The sequence below is a fragment of the Rhinolophus sinicus genome, linkage group LG03 (assembly GCF_036562045.2).
Source record: "Rhinolophus sinicus isolate RSC01 linkage group LG03, ASM3656204v1, whole genome shotgun sequence".
NCBI classification, from domain to species: Eukaryota; Metazoa; Chordata; class Mammalia; order Chiroptera; family Rhinolophidae; genus Rhinolophus; species Rhinolophus sinicus.
The window spans coordinates 11187857-11210916 of NC_133753.1; the positions used below are offsets into that span (position 1 = coordinate 11187857).

Below are 23060 nucleotides of genomic sequence, written 5' to 3' on the forward strand. Positions count from 1 at the left end.
CCAGTGATCGGTGAGGCAGAGAGTGCCCCAGTGGGCACCAGTGAGTGTATATAGTACAGTATAACCTAAGGCTTGACCTGCTGGCCACACTTAGCACTGAATACATCCCTCTGTCCTGTCCTCCACCTGCTGGCTCCTAAGCACACTCCCCAGCCCAACCCAGCCACCACCTCCTCTGGGAAGCCTTCCCAGACTTGTCTGGGCAGAGTTTGGCAGGGCTCCCTGTGCTGTGCTGGGATTGTCTACCTGCCTGCCTTCCCAGCAAGACTGAGAGTGCTCAGCTCAGGGCACGGTGCACAGTGTGCCTTTGGAATATCTGAACCCGACGTAAAGGTGCTGTTTGAGTGCTGTGTGCACACTCAGCTGCCTCACTCATGTTTGTGGTTTTTCAGTATCGACTCTAAGAACGTGGGTAGGTTTCTTTGGCTGCAGGGAAGGCACGTTTTGTTGTCTGAATCATCTTGATCTCCTTGGCAACCATGCACGTCATCTTCCTCCTGGCTGCCTCCACTTACCTTTCCTGGGATTTCCCCCTCGTTTACTCTGCATTAACAGCTCCTATCCAAACCCCCATAAAGCGTCATTCCGTGGACCTACATTCTTGGCCTTCAGCAGAATTTTTCCTTCCCGGCAAAATGTGAAGACACAAAATGCAGTTTCATTTGGGGGGAGAAAAAGATCTCTTCCCATTTCTTCACGAAATCCTTGTTCTTAATCCAACAGTCTCAGTGTTTGAAATGGAAACAAGATAACCGTGTGTGCAAAATCAAAAGTGTTTACATCCTGCAACTTTTCCGGGATCTGGCATTTCTTCCTCCAGCGGAAAAGATGGCCTTCTGTTTGAGCAGGCACAGAGGTCAGCGCGGCTGTGGCAGGATTCTGAGCCTTTTCCTTGAGGCTCCTGCATTGCCTCAGGCGGTGGGTGGAACTGTGGGATCCCTGAGCCTCAGTCTGCAAGGGGCTGGTGCCCTGGGAGCCCAGCCTCCCGCTGCAGGGCCCAGGGCTGTCAGCCGGCCCCGCCCGTCCCTGGTCAGGTCAGGCCGCCTGGGTTCTGCTGGCTGCATCTCTGCTTCCCAGCTGATGGAGGCTTTGCACCTCCTGATGGGAGGTGCTGGAGTACAGTTTGATTTGGGAGGAAGTGTTTTTAAGAAAACAGTAATCCACATCACTTTTCACCGTGGATATATTGTAAACTGTCTCAGAGAAAAGGATTAAAAAAAAAAAATTAGTGGACCTGTTGTCTTCACAGCTCAATATCTGATGAGTAGTTGCTGCTGACTATAGTACGTGTTGTGTGTGAGGAGCCGTGCCACTGGGTCAAAATGTTTTAATTAAAGATGATATAACCACAGTACAGAATCTTGAGGAAATGTTGGGAAAGCTTGTTTCTGTCCTGATCACTCTAATAAAGAGAGCGCTATCATTTTGGTTAATTTCCTTTGAAGGTTTTCTTTTTTAACATGTCATTAATGCTGTACATACAATGAGGTATCCTTTTATTTATTTAGACACTTTTTGTCGTCTCTCTACCTGGGGTGAGTGGCATATGGGCTCGACCGGCCCCACCGCAGCGTGTTTGCTGCGGGAGTGGTGACGCGTTGGTGCATCCACACAGTCCTGTCGTACTTTGCATTTTGAGGTTTTGGTGCAGATGTTTTGGGGCCTCCGTTTACTCTTCTGCCATTGACAGTTTTACTGTGAAGGACACAGCTTACTAAGAGTTGGGGTACACACACTTGTTCTCGGGTGAGTTGAGGGGTCATTTTAAAGGGCCTGAGCTGAGTCTTTCCCTGTTGCTAAACCAAAGGAGGAGGTCCTGGGAGAAAGTGTGGGCTCATGTCAGGGCTTTTGGGACACTCAGCCGCCAGGGTAGAGCGGGTACACTACCTACAACTCCTGGGTAGGGGTGGCTAACAAGGAATTAGGAGGCTCATCCCCCTCAGGGACCCAACAACTTAATGGGAAGTGACTGGACAAAATGCAGAAAACGGGCTTCCTCTGAGCGCTGGGAGCTATGGGGTCACGGCAGGCAGGCCTGAGGGCAGACCCAGTGGATTGAGGCCTCCAGGCCTCCTGGGGGGCCCTCTGCATCCTCCCAGCCCCTGCTGTGCTGCCCCAGGCCTCTGCCTGCCCCTTTGTATCCCGGTGGGGATTGAGCACCGCCCACACCCACAAAGTGCAGACTCTCAGGAGACTTAGAAGCTTCCTTGGGAGGAGTGGGGTTTGAGGGAGTCTGGGAGGGAAGGAAGTTCAGACTAAGGGCTGGCCTGTGCGGAGGCTTGGTGACAGGAGGGGATGACGAGGCGTAGTGGGACCTCCGGGGGCCAGCTTGGAATTGCAGCCTGCGCCCCGTGTTGGGTTTTGAGACAGGGAGCAGTGCTTGCTCATGGGAACAAGCCTTCGGCATCATGGGCTCGGTGAAGCCGTGGTCCTGGGTGCTGGTCTCGGTGGCTGTAGGGTGGCTAAGAGGTCCCGCCGTCCACTTCAGCCACTCGCTTGGCTGTAATCAAGTGTGAGTTTTGCATGTAACCAGATGCCTCTGGAATCTGCTCAGCACCCTCCTCTGTCATCCTTCCTGTCCCTGGCTTAGCTGGATGACCTGTGGAGTCCGGAACCGGTACCCCCTCCATGTTCTGCACTTTTTCCACCGAGAACATTTGTATTTGCCGCGAGAGGATTCTAGTAGGAAGGGCTGTTTCCCTCCCACTCACCTTCCTGCTCCTGCTCTTAGAACTTCTCTCCACCTCTGAGAGCCAGTGCCGCAGGCCCAGCCTGGCCACCCTGCACTCCCCGTGTCCCCCTCCATTGCCTCCAGAGGGCCAAGGTCAGGAAGCTGGGAATCCGGTGACTGGCCCGGCTTGTTGACACCATGTGCCAACACAGATGCAGCCCCTGGGACCCACCAGCTGGGGTGACAGACGCTTCCCGGGGAGCGTCCTGGCCTGTCTCATCCCTCCCCTACATGTGTAGGACCGTGTTTTTATTGTGACAGCCCCAGAGGGACATTGAAATTGATAAGATCCCAGATTTGGATTTGCAGCCTGGGTGGTGTACATTACAGAGCACTTTCCAGCCCCCCCACTGCTGAGAATCCAAACACACCCACCCTCCTCTGATCCACTTTGTGACTTTTCCTTTGGTTTGTTGAAAGCGGTTACACGTGGCATCTTTCCAGGATGCACTTGGTGCAGTTTCATTTATGAACAGGAGGACCTGGGGTTTCCCCAGCATCTTGAATTAGGATCTGAGAGCAAACCTGAAGGGGATACAAAGTCCGCCCTGGATCTCACGTTGTTAACACCCCTCCACCCCCTCTGTGGGGGGAGGGGCCTCCATGAGGACTGCCTTCAAGCCTGACCCTTCTCTCCTGCCTGATGGGCCACAGGATTGGCTGCATCAAGGCTTGTGTGCACCCTCCTCCCTGCCTGGGGATATGCAGTGGCCTTTGTGAAGGCCTGGGTGGCACCAGGAAGCACCAAATTTGGGGCTGCTCAAGCACACCACTGGCCGTGCGCTCTGCAGCCTCTCTGCGTCCCACCCCATGCAGCCAGCTGGGGTGTGACCAGGTGCCCGCCCAGCAGGCCACTGTCAGCTGTGGCCTCCACAGTGGCTTTCTGTTCCCAGTGCCAGGTGGGAGGGTCCCCTCGTCAACAACCTCCTCACGTCCCCACTAGATGGAGGGCCTGGCCTGTTGCCCCGGAGGCCCCGCCACACTGATGGGACGAATTCGCTTGGCTTTCCTTCGTGACTGCCGGCTACCAAGTCTCCTAGTTACTGGTGTTGGGGACTGTGACAGCCACCAGTCACAAGTGGCTGTTGGGATCTCCAGATGTGGCTCGTGTGACTGAGGAATTTTGCATTTAAGTTTTAAAACCGATGCTCGATTCAGTTATTGGAAAACTCGTGTGTTTGGAACAACTTGTATATGTGAAGCTACATTGTCAGGTCAAGTGTTACTTTTCTTAAGATAGCTACTGGAACATTTGAAATGAATGTGTGTCTCACATTATTATATTCCCACTGGATAGCTCTGCCCTTGACACTCACGCCTCTGAGCCCGCTTTTGCTGGAAATATGATTGGTGGTCCTTTAGGGGGACTAGTTCATGGCTCCAGAGTGTTTTGGCCACAGGATTAGATCTCAGGAGATCCATGGGGTTTTGAAGGGAACAAATCAAAACATAAAAACATCGTCTGTTCATAAAACATTACTTCTTAATTGCACAAGTGACATATTGCTTGTGGAAAATTAGAAAGTCATGATTAGGCAAAATTAAACATCCTGTTTTGGAAGGAGAATACACGGGTTTTCTAGCAATATTTCCTAGCAATGTTTCCAGCACTCTTTTGCTTAGATAATCATTAGCATAAAAATGCCACTTTACATTATTGCAGAGATCTTTAAGATGATTTCACGTGCTGTGTCTTCCTGATAAATGTGTGTGCCCTTGTTCAAGCACCCTGATAAAAGGGCTGGAGCTCCAGACACTGGGGCATCAGTGGCAGAGGGAAACCAGCAGGACATCAAAAAGGGCTGTCGATGGCTGGATAGTGGTAATAAGTGAATCGTCTAGAAGTTGGGCTGAGCGCTTGAGTTTCATATTGAGGTGGGGTAGGGACTCCACGCCTCAGGCCTCAGCTGGTGGGAGTCCTTCCTTGCTGGATGAGCAGCTGGAAGGAGGATTTTGCCGATTTTGCTCGTGGCGTGTGTTTTGCTGCAAGATGGGACTGTGGAATCCTTTGGTGAGCCATTAGTTTTGTGTGTGTGTGGAATTTTTCCAAGGCCTGAAGGAGGGCTGAGGCTGTTCTGCAAGTCAGACTTCTGTCCGACACAAGTATTTACCAACTGAGACATGTTTGAGAAAACATCAGCCATCTCCGATGTGGTGACATGTGACCCCAGATAATAAAGACTTTCTCCAACACTGAGTGGAGAGGGACCGGGTATGTTTGGAGTGGGGTACGCCTCGTGGTTTAGCATCCCCTTCCCCCAGTTTCTGCTGTGGACAGGAGCCATAGAAAGATAGTTCAGGAGGGAGGATAAAGTCATGCCGTACGTCCTCGGGGGGCTGCCCTGTCCTCCCAGCACTCTTGCCCAGGCCACCATCCTAATCCGACGATTCAGAACTCGCTCTGGGGTGCTGTGCCGGGCCCTGTGGGATTAGCCGACTATGTGGTCTACCCCTTTCCTTCATCAGCGCTCGTTGGCAGGATACTGAATGCAGGCCCCTCACTTGCAGTATACAGTGGTGGCTCCTGAAAACTTCCTCTCAATGGGGACTTTTTTTTTAAGGCCCAAGAGCTTTGTTGGTGAAGCATTTCTATAGCCACCACCTTTGTAAGACCAAGAATATGTATGAAACCCTCCCCTTTATTTTCCTTCCATAAAATTAGATTTTTATCTTCTGATTCGTGGAAACACAAGGTCCATCCGGGCAGGGAAGGTGCCCTGCTCTGAAAGCGGTGGGCGGGCGACGCGCCGGCACGCTCGCAGGAGAGCTTGTTAAAGACACCGAGATGGGGGCATGACTGATGGCTGGTGCCTGGCCTTCTTTCAAAGCCCCTCGGTGTGAGGGCCAGAAGGCAGCTCGTTTCCCGCGCCACCTCTGTGACAGGCGCAGATTAACGGTGATTTATCCCTATTCCGGGGAAGTCGCTGTCGGTAAGCGCGGTCTCCTCACGTCCAGCTTGTACCAGAGACCTGCTGAGCACACGTACCCCGAGTCATGAGGTCGCAGAGACCCAGTCGCATCTCTTTAGTCTTCATTCTGTATATATTTTTTTAATCACACAAGCAGACTACACCATAAAATTAAAAACAACTTTTAAAAAGAAACTCGTACCTAATCCTGCTATCCAGGTATGTAACATGTCTTCTTTTTCCCAAGGGCTCTGTACTTATGCAGACATCATTTTTATTTGGTTACGATCAAGGCAGTGGTACAATTAGCTTTGACTTTTCATGTGTGTTTATGTCCTAAACAGTCCTTCCTCTTCTGTAGTAGCTTCATAGTCACCATATAATGGCTGAACACTCATCCAGTGACTTGATACACGGTCATTTTCTTAATCATTCTTTATGTTTGTTTCCTGTTTTTTAACAGTATCTTTCCTGCTCTGTTTCTGTAGGAAGTGCTCCAGCAGCTGATTGTAATGAATTTGCCCAATGTTTTGATGATTGGCAAAGACCCGCTGTCTGGTGAGTAAAAGCCGCCCCCCGTGGTGCTTGGCCAGTGCCATCGGCTCTGGGCAGCTGTTGACACAGAACTCTGGCTGTCAGCTTGGAGCCAGCACAGTGAAAACACACGATGGTTTGGGTGAGATTTTAGAGCGCGGGTTTATTGCTCTGAGGCACTAAGCCAAGAGCACATTTCCTCCTTAAGAACAGGTCTTTGCCACCCCTTGGATGCGCGTGTGAGGCAGGCAAGGCACTGCTTCTTTGGGCTCAGGTGCCTGCGTGGTGCGGTGGTCTCTCCAGGGGTCCCTCCTGCTCAGTAAACATGGAATCAGTGACACTGTCATGGGGCAGGTACTTCCTGGTAAGACAGTAAGACTCTTTGGAGGGAACGCACGTCTCTTCCACTGGGATCCTGTGATGGTTTATTCTCTTCACAGTGGATCTCACCAGGATGTCCTGTCATGTCTCTGTTTTCTCGTCTCCCACTGGACCCTGAGGCCGAGTGGGCAAGGGTTCCAAGCCCTAGTCTTGGACACTTAGTGTGACTTTGAAAGACTGAATGAAATGTGCCGCTGGATGTCTCCCAGGAAGTCCGAGCTTAATTCATACTTGTCAGTTAACTCCCTGGGTGTGTTACATACACAGGGTGTGTTACATACACAGGGTGTGTTACATACACAGGGTGTGTTACATACACTGGGTGTGTTACATACACAGGGTGTGTTACATACACAGGGTGACGGATTTCCTCCCTTCCATATTAGTGTGTGTCTACCTGCACCCATGGCTCATGGACATAAGCGCAGAGGCCCCAGGGACAGACGTATCGCTGGCCGGCACTTCCCTTGTTCCGGTGGGGACGTTGATAGTGTTTTAGAACCACAGGCCTGGGGCCTCCTAGAAAGTGAGGGGTCAAGGGTTGCAGGAAGGAGCCATCATGTTAGAGGTTTTACAGAAGGAACGGATGCCTCCCTCTGCTGGCATCTCTCGTCCTGCTCTCACTGGAGTCTGGCCATCCTTGCTCCTGTCCGTATGGCAGAGGCTGATGTTACCTTGAGACCAGAGGACAGTACACTGAGTGACCAGCCAAGGGCGTTACTCACAGACGAGCACTTCTTGTTTAGTGCCGTAGCCAGGACAGCAGCAGCAGCGGCCTCGGGGGCACTGGGCCGGGTGTGGGTGAGCGTTAGTTAAATCACTTTGCTCGGGGTGGGGTGGGGTGGGGTTCCTCCTGGTCCCACCTGGTCGATGTGTCTGCCTTTTCTCTGGGTGCCAAAGGGAAGCGGTTTGCTTGACCTCCCGTTGTAGCCTTCAGTGCGCTGGCCCATGAACACTCACACCCTCGCACATTGGCTGTGCAGAGTCCACAGAGGCCCACCTGGGGGCTCCTGGCAGTACATGCCCTTCCCCCACTCCGTGAATTATTAAGTGGGTACAAAAGTAATCGCGGTGTAAAAGGTTGAAAATAATTGCAAAAACTGCAGTTACTTTTGCACCAACCTAATAGGAACCGGGAGCCTCTGGTTTACGCCTCCCCACTTCCCGCTTTGCCTTTAGGCCATTAGTTTTCTGGCTTCATTACACGGTTCCCCCAGATAGAAGATACCAGGTGCAGCCTATCCGAGCCACAGTCCCAGGGACAGCTGGGACTCTCGTGATTTCCATAGTAACTTCGGGAAGGTGGGGGCTCCGCTTTGCTGAGCAGAACTGTGCTACCTCTCCTGATTTATTTGGGGGCTGGTATTAAGGGGAGAGAGGACAAAGGTGCCTAGAGAGGCTGGTGGTTCATGCTTGGTTCTGCTCTCCCACCAATCTGGAGACGGCCACATAAGGTGACCAGAGGAGGCAGCGGCTCAGGAAGGAAAGAGGAGCAGACGCTCACTTCTTGAGCCCTTGGTGACCCCGTGGACCTTGTACATGTATTAAAAAGTGGAAATGAAAATGTGCTTCTGGGGTGTGGCTATGCCATCCCCAAGTATAAGTGAGTTTAAGTGACAAGCCCTCAGTCGCTCAGCCCTTAGGCAGGAGGCCTGACCGGAAGCTTGCTCCGTTCAACCTCTGAGCCTGAGTTCCCCCTTTGCATCACACGCGGACATGTAAGTGTTGGGTTGAGCTGTAGGCAGTTGCCAGTATTCAACCACTTTAACCTATAAAAATGGCAGCGGCTGTGGTTCAACCTAACATTAAACATGCCAGGCCAGGCCGGTGGCTCAGGCGGTTGGAGCTCCGTGCTCCTAACTTTGAAGGCTGCCGGTTCGATTCCCACTGGGCCAGTGCCGGATGGCTCAGTTGGTTGGAGCGCGTCCTCTCAACCACAAGGTTGCTGGTTTGACTCCTGCAAGGGATGGTGGGCTGTGCCCCCTGCAACTAGCAACGGCATCTGGACCTGGAGTTGAGCTGCGCCCTCCACAACTAAGACTGAAAGGACAACAACTTGACTTGGGGAAAAAAGTCCTGGAAGTGCACACTGTTCCCCAATAAAGTCCTGTTCCCCTTCCCCAATAAAAAAATCTTAAAACCACGAAAAAAACATGTCGCCCTGTGACCTCATCATACTGCATAGCTCGGCCACCTTCCTGTTGATGCCCTCTGCCCCACCCCTGTCAGTGTCCCCACTTCTGCCCTCTAGGGACCCCTTCTCCACCAGGCACCTGCACATGCTGAACCCAGCCTCCAGCCCTCCCCGCAGCAGAGTCTGTTCCAGCCTCCTTGTGAGGCCCCCGGGACGTAGAGGTTGTCCGTGTGCAGAGAACACGGGTCCCCACCTGGGGTCACAGAACAGCTTTAGTAAGGTATAATTCGCGTACCATAAAATGTAACCCAAGTTAAGTGTACAATTTAGTGACTTTCCCCCCATAAATGTACAGAATTATGCAGCCTTCACCACGATCCTGTTTTAGAACATTATGGGGAAGCTGATTTTAAACTGTGACAGGTGAATAGCGTGTCCCCCTGGCACCCAGCACCGTGTCGAATCAATACACATCCGTCAGAGAGGTTGTGGCCCCGCTCTGAGCCGTGAGCAGAGGCTGGAGGACCCCACCCAGGCAGCAGGCTCAGGGCCCCGGCGGGTCGTGCCGAGGGGAGGGGCTGCCTGACCATGCTGTCAAGACGAGACGATGCGAGCTGGGTGCCCCCATGGGTAGGTTTTGGCAGAGGTCCTGGGGACCTCCCCGAGCAGAGGGGGTTGGCAGGCCCACCAGCAAGATGACGCAAACGTGAGTGCCCGAGGCGGAGGGGCATAATTACGGAATCATGTTTTCTGTTTCAAACTTTCAAAATAGATGTGTGAAGCATTTGGGGTTTCTCTGTAAATAAAGAACAAAGTTGGTTTCTTCTGTGTGGTTGCCTGGAAGTCGGGAGGGGGAGCTGCTTTTTTTACTAATTCTGTCACACACATTTCAGGAACATGCCTGTGCTCTGTTTGGCTGATGTTGACAGTGTATTGTTATTTATACGCTCTTCCCTCAAATGCTCCTAAGAACAGGTCTTTCAAGCCCTTGCTCAAATGCCACCTCCTCAGAGCTGCCCACCTGACCGCTGTATCTGCAGTTACAGCCTCTCCCTCAGGACTCTCTAATCTTGCTCTGCCTTCCTCTTTTTTTCATAGCACGTATCACCTAATATACTCTAACATTTACTTACTTTTTCATGTCTATTGCATTCCTTATGTTTTCCCCTCTAGAATGTAATCTCTCATGAGGACATGAATCTTTGGGGAGTTTTTTTGTTGTTGTTGTTGCTGCCAGTATGTTCTAAGTGTCTGGCACATAGTAGGTGCTCAATGAATGTAGCATAAATGCTAGAGACCCACCTTTACCTCCATCTCGCTCTTCCATTTCCCTACTCCCTCAAGCTGGTGTTCCTTAACCAGTGTTACCCACGTGCTCTCACACATACACAGGTCAAGGGTCATTGGTCAGGGTCAAGTGAGAGTCGATCTGTGCTCAACACCATGTGTGTGGCATCCCTCGGCCGGAGAGACTGCCCTCACGCCACCATCTTGCCAGCTGTGCATCTGTTAACATATGTACGTGGTTTATCGAAGAGTATACACTATAAGAAGTTATATTAGATCGTGATGTCTGCTTTATGTGTAAAGTGAGGGCAGTTGTTGGATTAGAACTAGACCAGCTCCCTGGTCCGTTTGAGCCCTGATTTCTCAGCAGCCAGGCCTGTCACTGACACACACACACACACACACACACACACACACACACACAGATTTGTCTGACAAGAAGCCAGCAAATTCATTTCTGCCATTAATCATAGAACATTCATGCTGGAAAAGAGCCTTGTTTTTTCTGCCAAGGTTTGTATGCAAGTGCAATAGTGGTATTCAGACTTGGAAGTTGCTGATCCCACCTAAGCCCTTTAGAACGGAGGGCAGAGAGTCACAGGGGTGCAGAAACGCAGGCCAGAGAGGGGAGGGAACTCATTCAGAGGCACACAGCATGGTGGTCCCATAGGCAAGAGATGTGTTTATCATTATAAAGTGCATAGATGGTTATATATGGGGATGATGCTGCTGGTTCCCAAGCTCTGGGATGAGATACCGTCATTGTTCTTTCTGCTACTTCTTGGATTCTAAATGTCAGGCAACATTCCTGGGTGCATGGAGGGGCTGCCCCATATTCACACCCTGCAGGATCCTGTCTGAATACAGCTGGAACCTCTGAGAACAGCGTGGGGGGTTCTGTTAATTGGCATTCAGTGGTCTGGCCCTCCGTGCTCTGTTTTCTCCTTGTGGTGGTTACAGACGGGGCTTCTGGGGACAGAGAGAGCGCCTCATGGACACAGAGGCTATGGATGTCCTTCCTTCACAGCTCAGTGCAGGCCACTGTCTGAGGGACCCAAAGGGCCACTTCCTGACCCTCCAGGAGAGGACCCGAAGGCCCTCACACCCTTCCTCCATGAGCAGACTGTCCCCAGCCAGAGGCTCACAGAGCAGCTCAGTGCAAGCCTCTTCTCCAGAGTTCATTGTCAAATGCCCGCTGTGCTGGGTTCACGGGCCCCAGAAGCATACGTATAGGCTGTCTCTGCTCCAGAAGCTGCCAGTCTGCATTGGGGCAGGGAGGGGAGGAAGACAGTATCCAGGGTGAGAAATGGTATGAGCCTGTTCCACATAGAGTGCCCAGCAGGTAATAAGTTCTGCCTGGGCAAGTCAGGAAGACTTCCTGGAGAAGGTGGTGTGTGACAAGCCTTCAAAGAACAGAACAGCAGAAGGGAGGTGTCCCAGGTGGGAGGAGCTCAGGAGAGTGCTGGGAATCCCATGGGGAGTGGCTTAGGGCACAGGGAGCCAGTCTTCTGTCACAGCTGAAGTTTAGGTTTCAGAGTCTGGAGAGAAACGGGACTCTCGATACTCCTTGGAATTTAATATTTAACCCTCTCAGTGTTTACTTGCTGTTCTGTCAAGGGCATCCTTGAAGTGCTTTTCGGATCCCATGGAAACCTTCCCTCAGTCCACACCGCACAGCTTTGCCTTTTGATGATTGGGGAACCTGTGCCCCTCCCCAGTGGCAACCGGGGACAGTGGCTCAGAATCTGGTTTATTAGGAACAATCTTCTCGCCGCTGAGAGTGTTCTTTTAAAAAGCGAAAAGACTGTCTTCCTTCCCCGGCCCTCCCCCTGCTGTCCTGCCCTCCCCTCCCCTGGTGCCCTGCTTGCCTGTGACATGGTGGGTCAAGGTTCTAGCAGCGGGGGTGGGGGGGACTCATGAGCCACTCCTGTGTTCTTTTTCTCAACTTTACTTTTTTCCACTTCTTAACACTAATCTTTATATATATTTTTTTCTTTTTGCATTTGCAAAAGGCTCAGTTGCTTTGAATGGGGAGGGAAAAAGTAAGAAAGAGTAATCTTGCAGGCATTTGATCCTGTGAACATTTCCTGTTTTGTCCTGGAGGGAGCAGGTTCAGAAAAGCGCCGAAATGCTATTTGGAACAAACGGCTCACTCCTTTGCTTCTGTGCTGCGGCTGGATTCAGAAATGAGTCTTTAGTCCATCTCAAATGCGGGGTTTGCTGGGCGCATGAGCTGAAAGCCAGTGCTTAGCTTTTCAAGGAACGTGAAAAGCTTGGTTAACACCAAGCCCAGGCGGGCGTGACAACACAGCCAAATGCTGGCCTTGTGAACAGCCTGTGGGATCTGCCTAGATACCAGACTTTGTTTAGTAAACTTGTTAGCGATGGCCTGTACACAGAGAGAACGCTCCCTGGCAGCGGTACCCACGCCATGGCTTCTAGCAGGACTGTTCTCTGTGGCCGTCCGAGGAGGAGGGACGAGATGTTATTTGTCAAAGGTCTCTGTGTTTCCCGATTATATCTGGGCTTTGAATTTTCTGCCTGGTGGTCGGGAGGGACCCTTTCTCACTCAGATCTCCTGCCTGTGCCATCACCTCGCCTGCAACCAGCCAGTCGCACGCTGAGTTCTGGTGGTTGATTCTCCTTTTCTGATCTTTGGTTGTTCGGTGCTAGGAAGTGAATTTGCACGCAGCTTCTGCGGCCCCTGGCTGCCTGGTGGGGGAGGGAGCCATTTTGGGTGAGATGCTGTGTCAGGGGCTTGATGTGGCTGTTTCAGATTGTTCTGTGTAATCTGGGAGAGCTGCATTGTATCATGTGGGCAGAGGCTTCTCATTGCCCATGCACGGTGGTGCCGGGGGTGGGGGCAGGCTTGATGTGGGTGATGGATAGATGCTGGGATAAGGGGGCCACTGGCCTGGGTGCACTCAGGAAGCCCGGGCACCCTTTCACACGGACATGTGACTTGGTGCCTGCCACAGTCCATATCCGATAAATGTTTGTTGAATGACTAATTAAACAAATGGGGCAGTGCCTGGTTATGGTAATGCCTTTTGGGGGCCCCATGTGTGACATCCTTCGTATAAGAAGTCTAGGTGAGGGTTTCACAGAGGTGGTGCTCCAGGCTGTGAGGTAATGGGTAGAGGTGCCTCCTCATACCCCGTGGACCAGGACAGATACGATGGAGGGTCCCCGTGTGCCTACACCGAGGACTTCACTGTCCACACTGCTCCTCAGCAGGGGGACAAGGTGACCCTGACTGATGACATGACAATAAGCAGTTCTGGCTATAAGCAGAGCCCCCGGGGGGGGGGGACTGTGCACGTGTGGGTGCACCTTGGGATGTCATTTAACATTGAGGAGACTCATACACGGGGTCACGTCCACTTTTCAAATCAGTGAGATATCTCCGTAATCATCCTTATGAAATGACTGGCTTTTAAATAAGAAACCAGAGAAAGCACTGCTAGCAGCTGACTCTAGCACATAAGTCAGAGGAGAGCAGGACGTAGAATTAGTAAGAAAATAAACGTATAGTAAGTCCTCACTTAACAGTGTCCATAGGTTCTGCGACTTGAAGCAAAACTGTGCATAGTGAAGCCTGTTTTACCACAGGCTCCTTGATACAAACAAGAGTTAAGTTCCTACAGCATCTCATCACCATTAAAACGAAAGGATGTAGAATGAAAGGACTTATGGGAGGACGTGCTGTATGTGTGTGTGTTCTCTTTGTTCTTACCCCAGGACTTGCTGCGAATACTGAATGTCAGTCACTCAGTCAGCAGACACTGGTTAAACACCGGCATCAGAAGCTAGACAGGCTAGAGCCTTGCTCGGGAAGGAAATGTAAATAAGTAATGACAGTTTCAGGGGGACGGGGGTGGCAGAGAGTTAGGCGCGATCAGGTGGTGACGGAGCTGGGACCCAATCTTAGTTCTGTGACTCAGCCTGTCGGACCCCGTTCTTGTTTGTCAAAGGGAGATTTTGGCCATTGGACATTGCTTTGGGGATTAAATCAACGCTAGCGTGTCTCCTACACTGCAGTGATGGTCTGTAGGAGCAAAGGGCACGTGGGGAGGGCAGAATTCACTACTGATTGGGTCCATCTAATTACTCGTCACTCAGATGGGTCAGTCCTGCCAGGTTGTGAGGCTTAAACCCTCAGCCTGCCTGGAGACTTGCACATCTGGACGTCAGGCTGTGGAGAGTGGGTTAGCGAGACAGAGGCGTCAGTCACTGCTTTCCTCTGACCCCGTCTCCTCAGGGCAGTCACTGCGCCTCCGACCTCAGCAAGGGCGCACTGTGTGCAGTTTGGGGCAGGAAGAGCTCCCTCTTGTAAAGGGCTGTTTGCCTTCCTTTGCCTAAAGCCCCACCTTCATACCTAAGTATCACTGACTTTCTGTATCTAGAGACCAGGAAGTGTCAACATTCAAATGGCTACTACAGCTTAGAGAGTCAACGAGTAGACTCTAGAAGGGCCCTAGAGACCATATCCAGGCTTGGAAGGTGGGTTTTGTTTCATGTGATTGGCAGTGGCTGTTGGCAGAGTGCTGTGTTCAGAAGGCTCCCAAGGCCTCATTTCAGGCTCAGTCAGAAAGGGCTGTGATCAATGGCCATGTCTGCCACAGACAGGACATGAGAAAGTCAGGGAATTTTACAGCCCTGATCTGATCCAGCCTGCACATTGTAGAAGTTTGTGTAGTTTAATTGCCAACTACACGTCTGTATCCATGTCCATCCTTACAACACATGTGACAGCAGATAGTTGCTCTTATTTTGGGAGCCGATGGCTATAAACATCTGTAGCTTTATATGTGGCCTAGGTCAGCATATATGCATTCCATTTCTGCTAAGAAAGACTGGGGTGAGCTTCTGTGCGTCAAGACTCCAGGAAGCAGGTAGTAAAGGAAGTCAGGTTTTTCTTAGACACCCGTTAGCTCAGGGATTCCCCTGGGGTTGTGAGTTTGTGGGGAGGTGTGGAAGGTGTCTCATGTTTCTCTACCTTCCCCCATCCACTGATTGCTTGTGACTCACTCGGCATAGAAATCTACGTTGCTTCCTACCCCATCACCCACTTCTTACCCTGAAAACCAGCTCTAGTATGCATAACCACAAAGCATTTATAATTCGACTGCCACCATGTTCTCTTACCCCAGGGCCTTTGCACATGCTGTTCCCTGTGCCTGGAACGCTCCCACTCACCTGCCTCCTGACGCTCTCCTCTTCATCCGTGGGTCTCAGCTCAGAGGAAATTTCCTTTAAGAAGCCTTCCCTGATTCTCACTGCAAACTAGATGTCCTTCTTCTGGTTCCCATAGCATTTGTGGGCTTGATGGCATTGCTGGTTTGCTTTGTCTGGGCTCAGAGGATGGTGATATTCTCAGCACCCAGAAGAAATCGGTGCTTGGGAAGGGACTTGTCTGTAGCTTTGTTTCTTCTTTGCCTGTTTGATTGTGTCACTGAGCCAGTCTTGCTGGCAGGGACCCAGTAGAAAGTCTTCTGGTATGTTTTGAAACTATTCAAAACCAACAATCTGGGAGATTTCTGAAAATAGCAGTAGTTCTTACTACTGAAATCCTGATAGAAACTGGGAACTTCTGCTTCTCTCTGTCTCTCTCTCTCTCTCGTTTCATAGGAATCTATGTAGGGGTAAAAATCACAGGATGCATTTGTGATAAGCAAATGTTTTTATTCCCTCCGCCTGGTGAGAACAAGCACAGCACGGCCTCACTGGAGTGAGGCCATGATGCATTTCTTAGTGCCCTGGTTAGCACCCTGTTCCTCACCCAAAAGTTGATTTCAAATAATTTTTTTCCATAGATATGTTTCTAAAATTAATTCTCTACCTTTAATACCTTTTTCCTCCTCTGTTACAAAACTTAGCAAATAGAAATTCCATCCTTTTCTAACAGTGCTGTGGATCAGATTTAGTGTTTTCTTGATGTCTGATGGGTGTGAATGAATGAATGAATGAATGAATGAATGATTGTCATTGCATGTAACTGCAGGGTGCTGAGGGAGCAGAACCCTTTGCTCTGTCACCAAACAGCCTCAGACTGTTGTGTTGAGCCGCGTGTGTGTGTTCAAGGACTCTACTTTCCTCTCCTACCAGACAACCGGCTTATGCTCTTGCTACTAGCAGTGGGCTTGTCCTGTGCTTTTCCCCCTTTTAATTTGCCATTTTCATCTGCTGTGGGCTGGGAAAAGGGATCATCAGAGCTGTGTGATGAAAAGCACGATATAATTGGGTCCTTGGGGGCCTTTGCTGTGAACAGAGCACATAAAGATTGTCTGTGGGACTCTGCCTTCTGTTTGGGCTGGTCTGAGGCCCTTCAAATGCTTCTTCCCTGTGTGTCAGCTCTGCTGCCGACAGCAGCAGGTACGTGGCCTATGGAAGGGGAATCGCTGTAGGAAGAGGAGCTGACGAGGGCTGGGAGGGGTTTGCACCTGTTTTATCCACTGAAGGGCTTACGAAGGCCACTTGCCAATCATCTGGGGACTGACTGAGGGGGCAGAGGTGACGACCATCACGTGGGCTAGGCGTGAGCTCTGTGGCCAGGGAATGTTTCCGTGAGACTGATGGGAGGTTTTCAATAGTCAGGTGGCCCTTTCCTTTGCTTTTTATCAAAACTGAAATGGTGGTTGATCATCAGCTCATCGTTAACAGAGAAGTGAGTCGGTGTGGGGATATATTTACTAATGTCTGTGGATTAGAGCCTCTTGGCCAAATAAAAGGCCTCAAGTGAAAAAAAAAAAAACACACCCGTAAAAGTCTTTGAGAATTTTTCCATTTCAAACACTGATGAAGTTCTACACCTATTAGCAAAGACAAAGGTTTGACCATCGTAGATTGATCTGCAACGCCAAGCCTTGTTCTTAAGTGTATTCTAAGAGCGTTGAATCTGAGCAGTCTGCCGGGACCCTGGAGTCCAGCCCCCACCCGTCCCGCCCACCTTCAGGCTGGGAGGCAGCAAGGAGGGTGACGTTTGGGTCAAGTGACCTCAGCCCCCAGTTCTGAGGCTTGACCCTGATGTCATCACCTCAGAAAAAGCTTGTTTTAGCTACTTTTCAGTTGAGAGGTATTTGGGTGAGGTTGTATGTTACTCCATACACGCCTTATACCCAAAGACCCAACGTGAACCACAGCATAGTTCTTGGGACACGAGGTGGTTCTTTTTCATCCCAGGGATCACTGGTGATACTTCGGGCCATTTTAGCACGGTGCAAGTGGGTGTTGGTAAGTCTTTCAAGAAAACGATGCTATTTCTGACAGGTCCCTTCTCCCCCACATGGAACAGAATATAAGGAGAAAGACAATAAACCATAGAATTTTTTTTTATTTTTTTTATTTGAAAGCCACTCTGCACATCACCCAGGCCAGCTCTCTCCCTTTCAGAGCTGTGGAAACAGGCCAGGGGACCGAGGACAGCTTGTTGTGCTCACAGGCTCCTGGTGACCAAGCCAGGTGTAGAGGCCTGGCATTCTGTTTACTTAAGTGGTTGAGACTCGTAAACGATGAAGACACGTTCGGCCTCAAGCATAATCAAAAAGACAACGTAAAATGATGAAATGAGATTTTTTTGGCCTGTGTGATCGGCAGAGCTGACAGAGAGCCATAAGACAGTGTCGGCCTGGGTGTGGGGAAACGGGGCTTATCGAATATTGGTTGTGAGAGAGTAAAATGGGAAAGTCTTTCTGCTGAGCCATATGGCCGTAGGAAAAGCATAGAAGATGAGTTTATTCAAAGTAAAGGAGGACATGCATAAAGAACTAGCCATTAAGATGTGCTTGGTAGCATTGTGTTTAGATGAAAACATTGAAAAATTGAACCTCTGGGAGGGAATTGGTTGGATACGTTTGTGGTCTTTGTACAAAGTATGGGACCATCCAAAATGATGTGTATGTGTTGCCTGGGCTTTGCTTTGGAATATTCCAGCCATCACTGGAACTGAGAAGCAAAAAGGGCAGGAGGAGGAAATGGAATGTATAAAACATAGTAACATGAGGCTGGGTGATGAGTATGGGGGGGTTTGTTACACTGTCCTCCCGGTCTGTTTGAAATTGTGCGTCATGAAAAGGTAAAGTCATGCAGCCTTGTTTTAGCGTCGATTCTATTTCCTACGGGGGTGATTCTCTCCCATTGGACTTTCCTTCCCGCACGCATGAGAAGGGGTGCAGATTTGAAGCTCATTAATCATGGGAAGGTAGTTAGGATATAGTTGAATGGAAGGGGCTAGGGACCACACAGTTCTATGCAGAATCCTCAGTTGGTTCAAAAAGCACACCCACACATAGAAAGCAGGTGGAGTGTGTACACCTGAGTGGGTAACACTGGGTAGAGAGTTACCTGACTTCCCCCTCCCGCAGACGCGTGTGCCATCCGTGCGGCTCCCTCAGCGGTGGAGCCTGATTAAACACGCTGCTCTTTTGCTTTAGGGAAGAGTATGGAGGAAGTGAAGAAAGTTCTGCTGCTGCTGCTGGGCTGTGCTGTCCAGGTAGGCGCTGGGCTGGGGATGGCGAGGGCTCAGCCGGAGCCACCTGTGTGTGCATTTGTGGGGACAGAACGCCCCTGAGGTGGGCGTGACAGAAGGTCCCTGGGTTCCTGGGAGAGAAGTGACCCCCATCATAGGTGGCAGTCATTTCTAGGACCAGGTCACCTTGGGCAAGAAGCAGGTGGGGTCCCTCAGGCCAGCGCCATTAGCGTATCATCCCCAGTGTAGGAACGTCCAGAGCAGCGCTTATGGGCCAAATTTGACCCACGACCCGTTTTTGTAAAAAAGGTTTATGGGAACACAGCCACGCTCATTTCTTTACATCGTCTCTGGCTGCGTTCATACCACAATGGCAGAGCTAAGACCAAATGGTCCAGAGTCTGAGATTTTTTATTTTATTTTAACGCCCTCCAGCCTTTGCAAATGAAGTTTGCCGCCCTCGGCCTGAATCAGTGTCCTTGATCTTCACTTGTTTAAAAATCACCTGGACAGCTTGTCTAATGTGCAGATTTCTGTGTTTCGCCCCCAGTATTTTCAAGCTGGACTAGGCTTTGAAAAGCAATCGCCCCGGGTGATTCTGAGTAGGTGGTTGGAGCAACTTCTAGAGAAACCTCAGTCTGAGGTCCAGCAGAGGGGACAAGGGAGGACACTTTCTTGGGTACAGAGGAGAAAGCCTGGGGTTGGGTGGGCGGTTCACTTGGAAACTTTCTGTGGCCGTGACGGTCCCAGGTTGCCTCGCTCACAAAATACTTCCATTAACACGTCTAACCCTCTGCAGTGTGAGAAGAAAGAGGAGTTTATTGAAAAAATCAAACAGCTGGACATTGAGACCCAAGCCGGGATTGTGGCCCATATCCAGGAGGTAGGTGTGTGTGTGGCTTGGTGGGGCTCAGCCGCGGGCCACGTTCCCATGGCAACCAGGAGGCAGGCTGTCTCCACCAGTGAGAAGTTGAAGCAGTGCATCACCCATTAGTGATTTTGCCAATGTTAGGTTTCAGACACCACAGACATATTGAAGCTATTTGGAAAAGTGGCCATCAGCAAACTAAAATAAAACGGGGGTAAAAATAAAAAATTAAAACAACAACAACACACACACACACACCTCAATCAAGCCTTCTTTTGCCTCCTCTTCTTACCTAATATGGACTCAGACTATTTTTAAGAGCTGTCAAGTGGTTTAGGCTCAGATTTTGATTTACAGGCCCTGAAAATGTATTCTGGCAAATGTCATCCTGCTTCAAATGGTTGATCTTTATGGAGAAAGATTCTCCGTTTCTGTCAGTGACATGGCAGAGAAACAAGCTGCCACCATTTGGGAAGTTAAAAACTGGCAAGTCCCAGAAGGGCTGTCTCCAGAGACTAGTCCGTGGGGTGGAGGCAGGTGGGCTCGGCACTGAGGGCAGCCCCTCTGCCGTTGATGGGCCTGGCAGAGGTGGCCTCAGCAGAGAAGGTGGTTTCCCTGGAAACAGGCCTGTGGGACAGGCACCCACCTGAAAATGTGCTTCCCTGACCTGTTCCTCCCCCCCCCCCCCCCGCAAGCAGCATTGTGTGTTTTAATTATCTTAGAGGATATGGTTCAGCCTTCAGTCTAATTGGACAGATGAGATAAAGGCATGAAAAAGACATGAGCAGGAGCACACAGGAGCAGGTGTGTGACTGGCAGGGGCAGCTAAGCCCAGGGCACCGCACACCAATGCCGGGGGCAGGCTGTGGCGGGGCTAATGGGCGTCCCCACCACCAGGCACCGTGGCGTGGTGGGTTCTGAGTCACAGCGAAGCAGGGGATGGATGTGGCTTGTCTCGGGAGAGGGTCCAGTGAAGCCCGCGTCGTCAGGGGAAAGTCAGTATTGTAGTCAATGTTCTCAACCATGCGTGTCAGTGAATGGCTACCCGTTAGCCGAAGAACGACTCTGCCTTTTAATTTTCCTTGTGTCTGTGTTTTGAAAATGTATCTGTCTAAGGACTGGGTCCTTGAGACTAGCCAGTTCTTTGCGACTCACTGTCTTTCCTGCCCAGCCAGCGGGATATTTACAAAAAAAAAAAAAAAGAGGAGGGGGAGGCTGCAACTGAAAGAGTCCTGCGTGATTACCAAGTTCAGGGGCTGGCAGTGGGGACTGGGTGTTGGAATTAGTTGGGGGCTTCTTAACCATTTAGGCCCCACAAGAGACCCACCGAGTCAGAGTCGGAAGGAGCAGCATGAGCCTTAAAAAGCTCCTCATGTGACGACGTGCAGCTGGGGTTGCATCCTGAACCCCCTTTACAGACATGAAAGTCCGTTCCCAAGCATTGGAGTGGGCCTGGAACCCGGCCTCCGAGTCCCAGGTCCGTGCCTTTGGGGTGCCCTGCCCCATGGGTTGACATTTCTCCTAAGTCTCCGAGATCAGCTGAATCCCAGCTTTTCCTTTGTGAGGTGGGGAGAGGTAAGGAAGTGGGTGTCTTTTGAGAAACTGAAAGGCCCTATTTGTTTGTTTGTTTTAAGATATTCTCTACCTCCATTTACTGCTCTAGAAAATTTTCAGGACTTTTTTTTGTGTACCTCCCTGAAGTATATCGCTGATTTCCTTTTGTTTTCCTCTTGGAGGCCTGAGTGTGCTAGTAACTCATCTTCCCAAACTGAGAAGAAAGGGACTTCAGTCAGATCTTCTGCCTGTTCTGGCAGGTCTGGGGGTCAGGTTGAGAAGGTCAGGTCGGCAGAGGCTGCCCAGGTGGGGCATACTGTATTTCCCCAAAAATAAGACCAGGTCTTATATTAATTTTTGCTCCAAAAGACACATTAGGGCATATTTTCAGGGGACGTCTTAGTTTTTTCATGTACAACAATCTACATTTATTCAAATACAATCATGTCATCTTCTGGAACATGGTCATAATGTACTAAATGCGTCCATCTGGCTGACGATCTTAACTGGGGCTTATTTTCAGGGTAGGTCTTATTTTCAGGGAAACATGGTAGCTATGGACCTCCCCTCAGACCCATGGAAAGGGAAAAAACCAGGTGGCCTTAAGGGGCCTGTGGGGATGAGATACACAGGCCTACCTGGAAATTGTTTTAGATCGTGAAATATTTCCCCCAAACAATTCAATTATTGTGTACCTAACATTCTGACATAAGAGTTTTAACATTTTGCTGTATTTGCATTAGATTTTAAGAAATACAGTTCCCCTGCTTACCCTCCCACCCTGCAAAGCTTACCTTCTTTGTGTTATAAATTGATGGCGCGCCAATAAAAATACCTGAGGACTGTTTAGGGAACTACTACATTGTAAGGAGTGCTTTCTGGTATTTTTAAAAAAGGTCAGTATCCTCTTTGAACCAGTGTTGAAAGCAGAAGTGGTTTGTATGAGCAGAGCTTAGCTGCAGCGGGTTTAGCCACACGTGCTTAAGGAGCCCCCTGCCTGCCACAAAGAATTTCTCAACGAAGAGTTAATAACATCAGTGAAATGGGTCAGCTGTGAGAGAGTCCCTTCCTGGGCCCCCCTCGCACCCCTGCTGCTCGGCCGTGGGAAGATGGGTGCTCTCAGGATCCCGCGCTGCTCCCTGCATGGCCTCTGCAGCGCTGGGCCTGTGTATGCCCGCAGGTGACCCACAACCAGGAGAACGTGTTTGACCTGCAGTGGTTGGAGGTTCCGGATGTGGCCCCGGAGGAGCTGGAGGCCCTTTCCAGGAACATGGTGTTTCACCTCCGGAGGCTCCTAGATGAGCGAGACGAGCGCACAGAGGTACGTCTGCAGGCGGCCCAGCTGCCAGGTGGCATGGTGCAGCGTGGGGAGGGACGTGGGTCTGGGACCCGCCCGGGTCATGGCTGCTTTCCTCGGCCTGCCTCTTCTTCTTCCTCTCCAGCCTGGCCGTTTCTCCTGGAGTTGGGATGTGGGCATTTTATTTGCAGCGAACTGGCACCTCTGAGATACCTGTGGGAGGACAGGAATTCATCGACATGCGGAGCTTGGGGACCCTGTTGCATTCACACGCTCCTTTCTGTCTGACCGAACAGTTCATCTCTTTTTCAAAACTTACACTGCCTTTCCCCTGCCTCCCTCCGGGTTTCTCCGTCTCAGCTGCTGTCTCCTCTTTTCCTTTCTTCTCATCCTTGGATCATTTCTCACCAAGTGCGAGCACAGATGCTGTGCCGGGCGCAGGAGCTCGCTGGTGAGACCCCTCTCTGCCCTGCTGCAGCTGATCGTGGACCTCACTCAGGAGCGCGACTACCTGCAGGCACAGCAGCCCCCGAGCCCCCTCAGGCCCTCCAGCACCGAGTCTACCCCCAGCCCGACCAGCAGCCTCTCCAGTGAGGACAAGCAGCATCTGGCCGTGGAGCTGGCGGACACCAAGGCCAGGCTGCGGCGTGTCAGGCAGGAGCTGTGAGTCCTAGAGACCCCGGCTCTTCTTTTCTGCGTTTGTGCCGTGTGTCGCAAACACGTTTCTGGCATGTTCAGTTCACTCCCATGCAGTGCAGCAAACGGGAGCTCTGAGTTGGGCCCCTGGGTCAGCTGGGCTCTGCTCGGAGCGCGGTCACTATTTGAATGTTGACTGGTTCCCTCCCTCCCCGGGCCTGCACAGGGAGGGGTTCTGCAGTGTCTGTGGGGCGCCTGCCAG

General features: G+C 50.9%; 1 protein-coding gene across 3 annotated transcripts in view; it reads left to right on the forward strand.

Annotated features, from left to right (window-relative positions):
• CCDC88C (coiled-coil domain containing 88C) overlaps positions 1-23060 on the forward strand; it is a 116849-nt gene that overhangs the window by 40544 nt on the left and 53245 nt on the right. For 2 of the 3 annotated variants that reach the window (XM_019745153.2, XM_019745172.2), the window contains 5 exons: positions 6129-6198; positions 18409-18467; positions 19243-19326; positions 22046-22186; positions 22641-22825. In XM_019745153.2, the coding sequence (XP_019600712.2) occupies positions 6129-6198; positions 18409-18467; positions 19243-19326; positions 22046-22186; positions 22641-22825 (539 nt within the window). Of the gene's footprint in view, positions 1-6128; positions 6199-12365; positions 12475-18408; positions 18468-19242; positions 19327-22045; positions 22187-22640; positions 22826-23060 lie in introns of those variants that run through there. The other variant, XM_019745162.2, reaches the window with a different exon arrangement.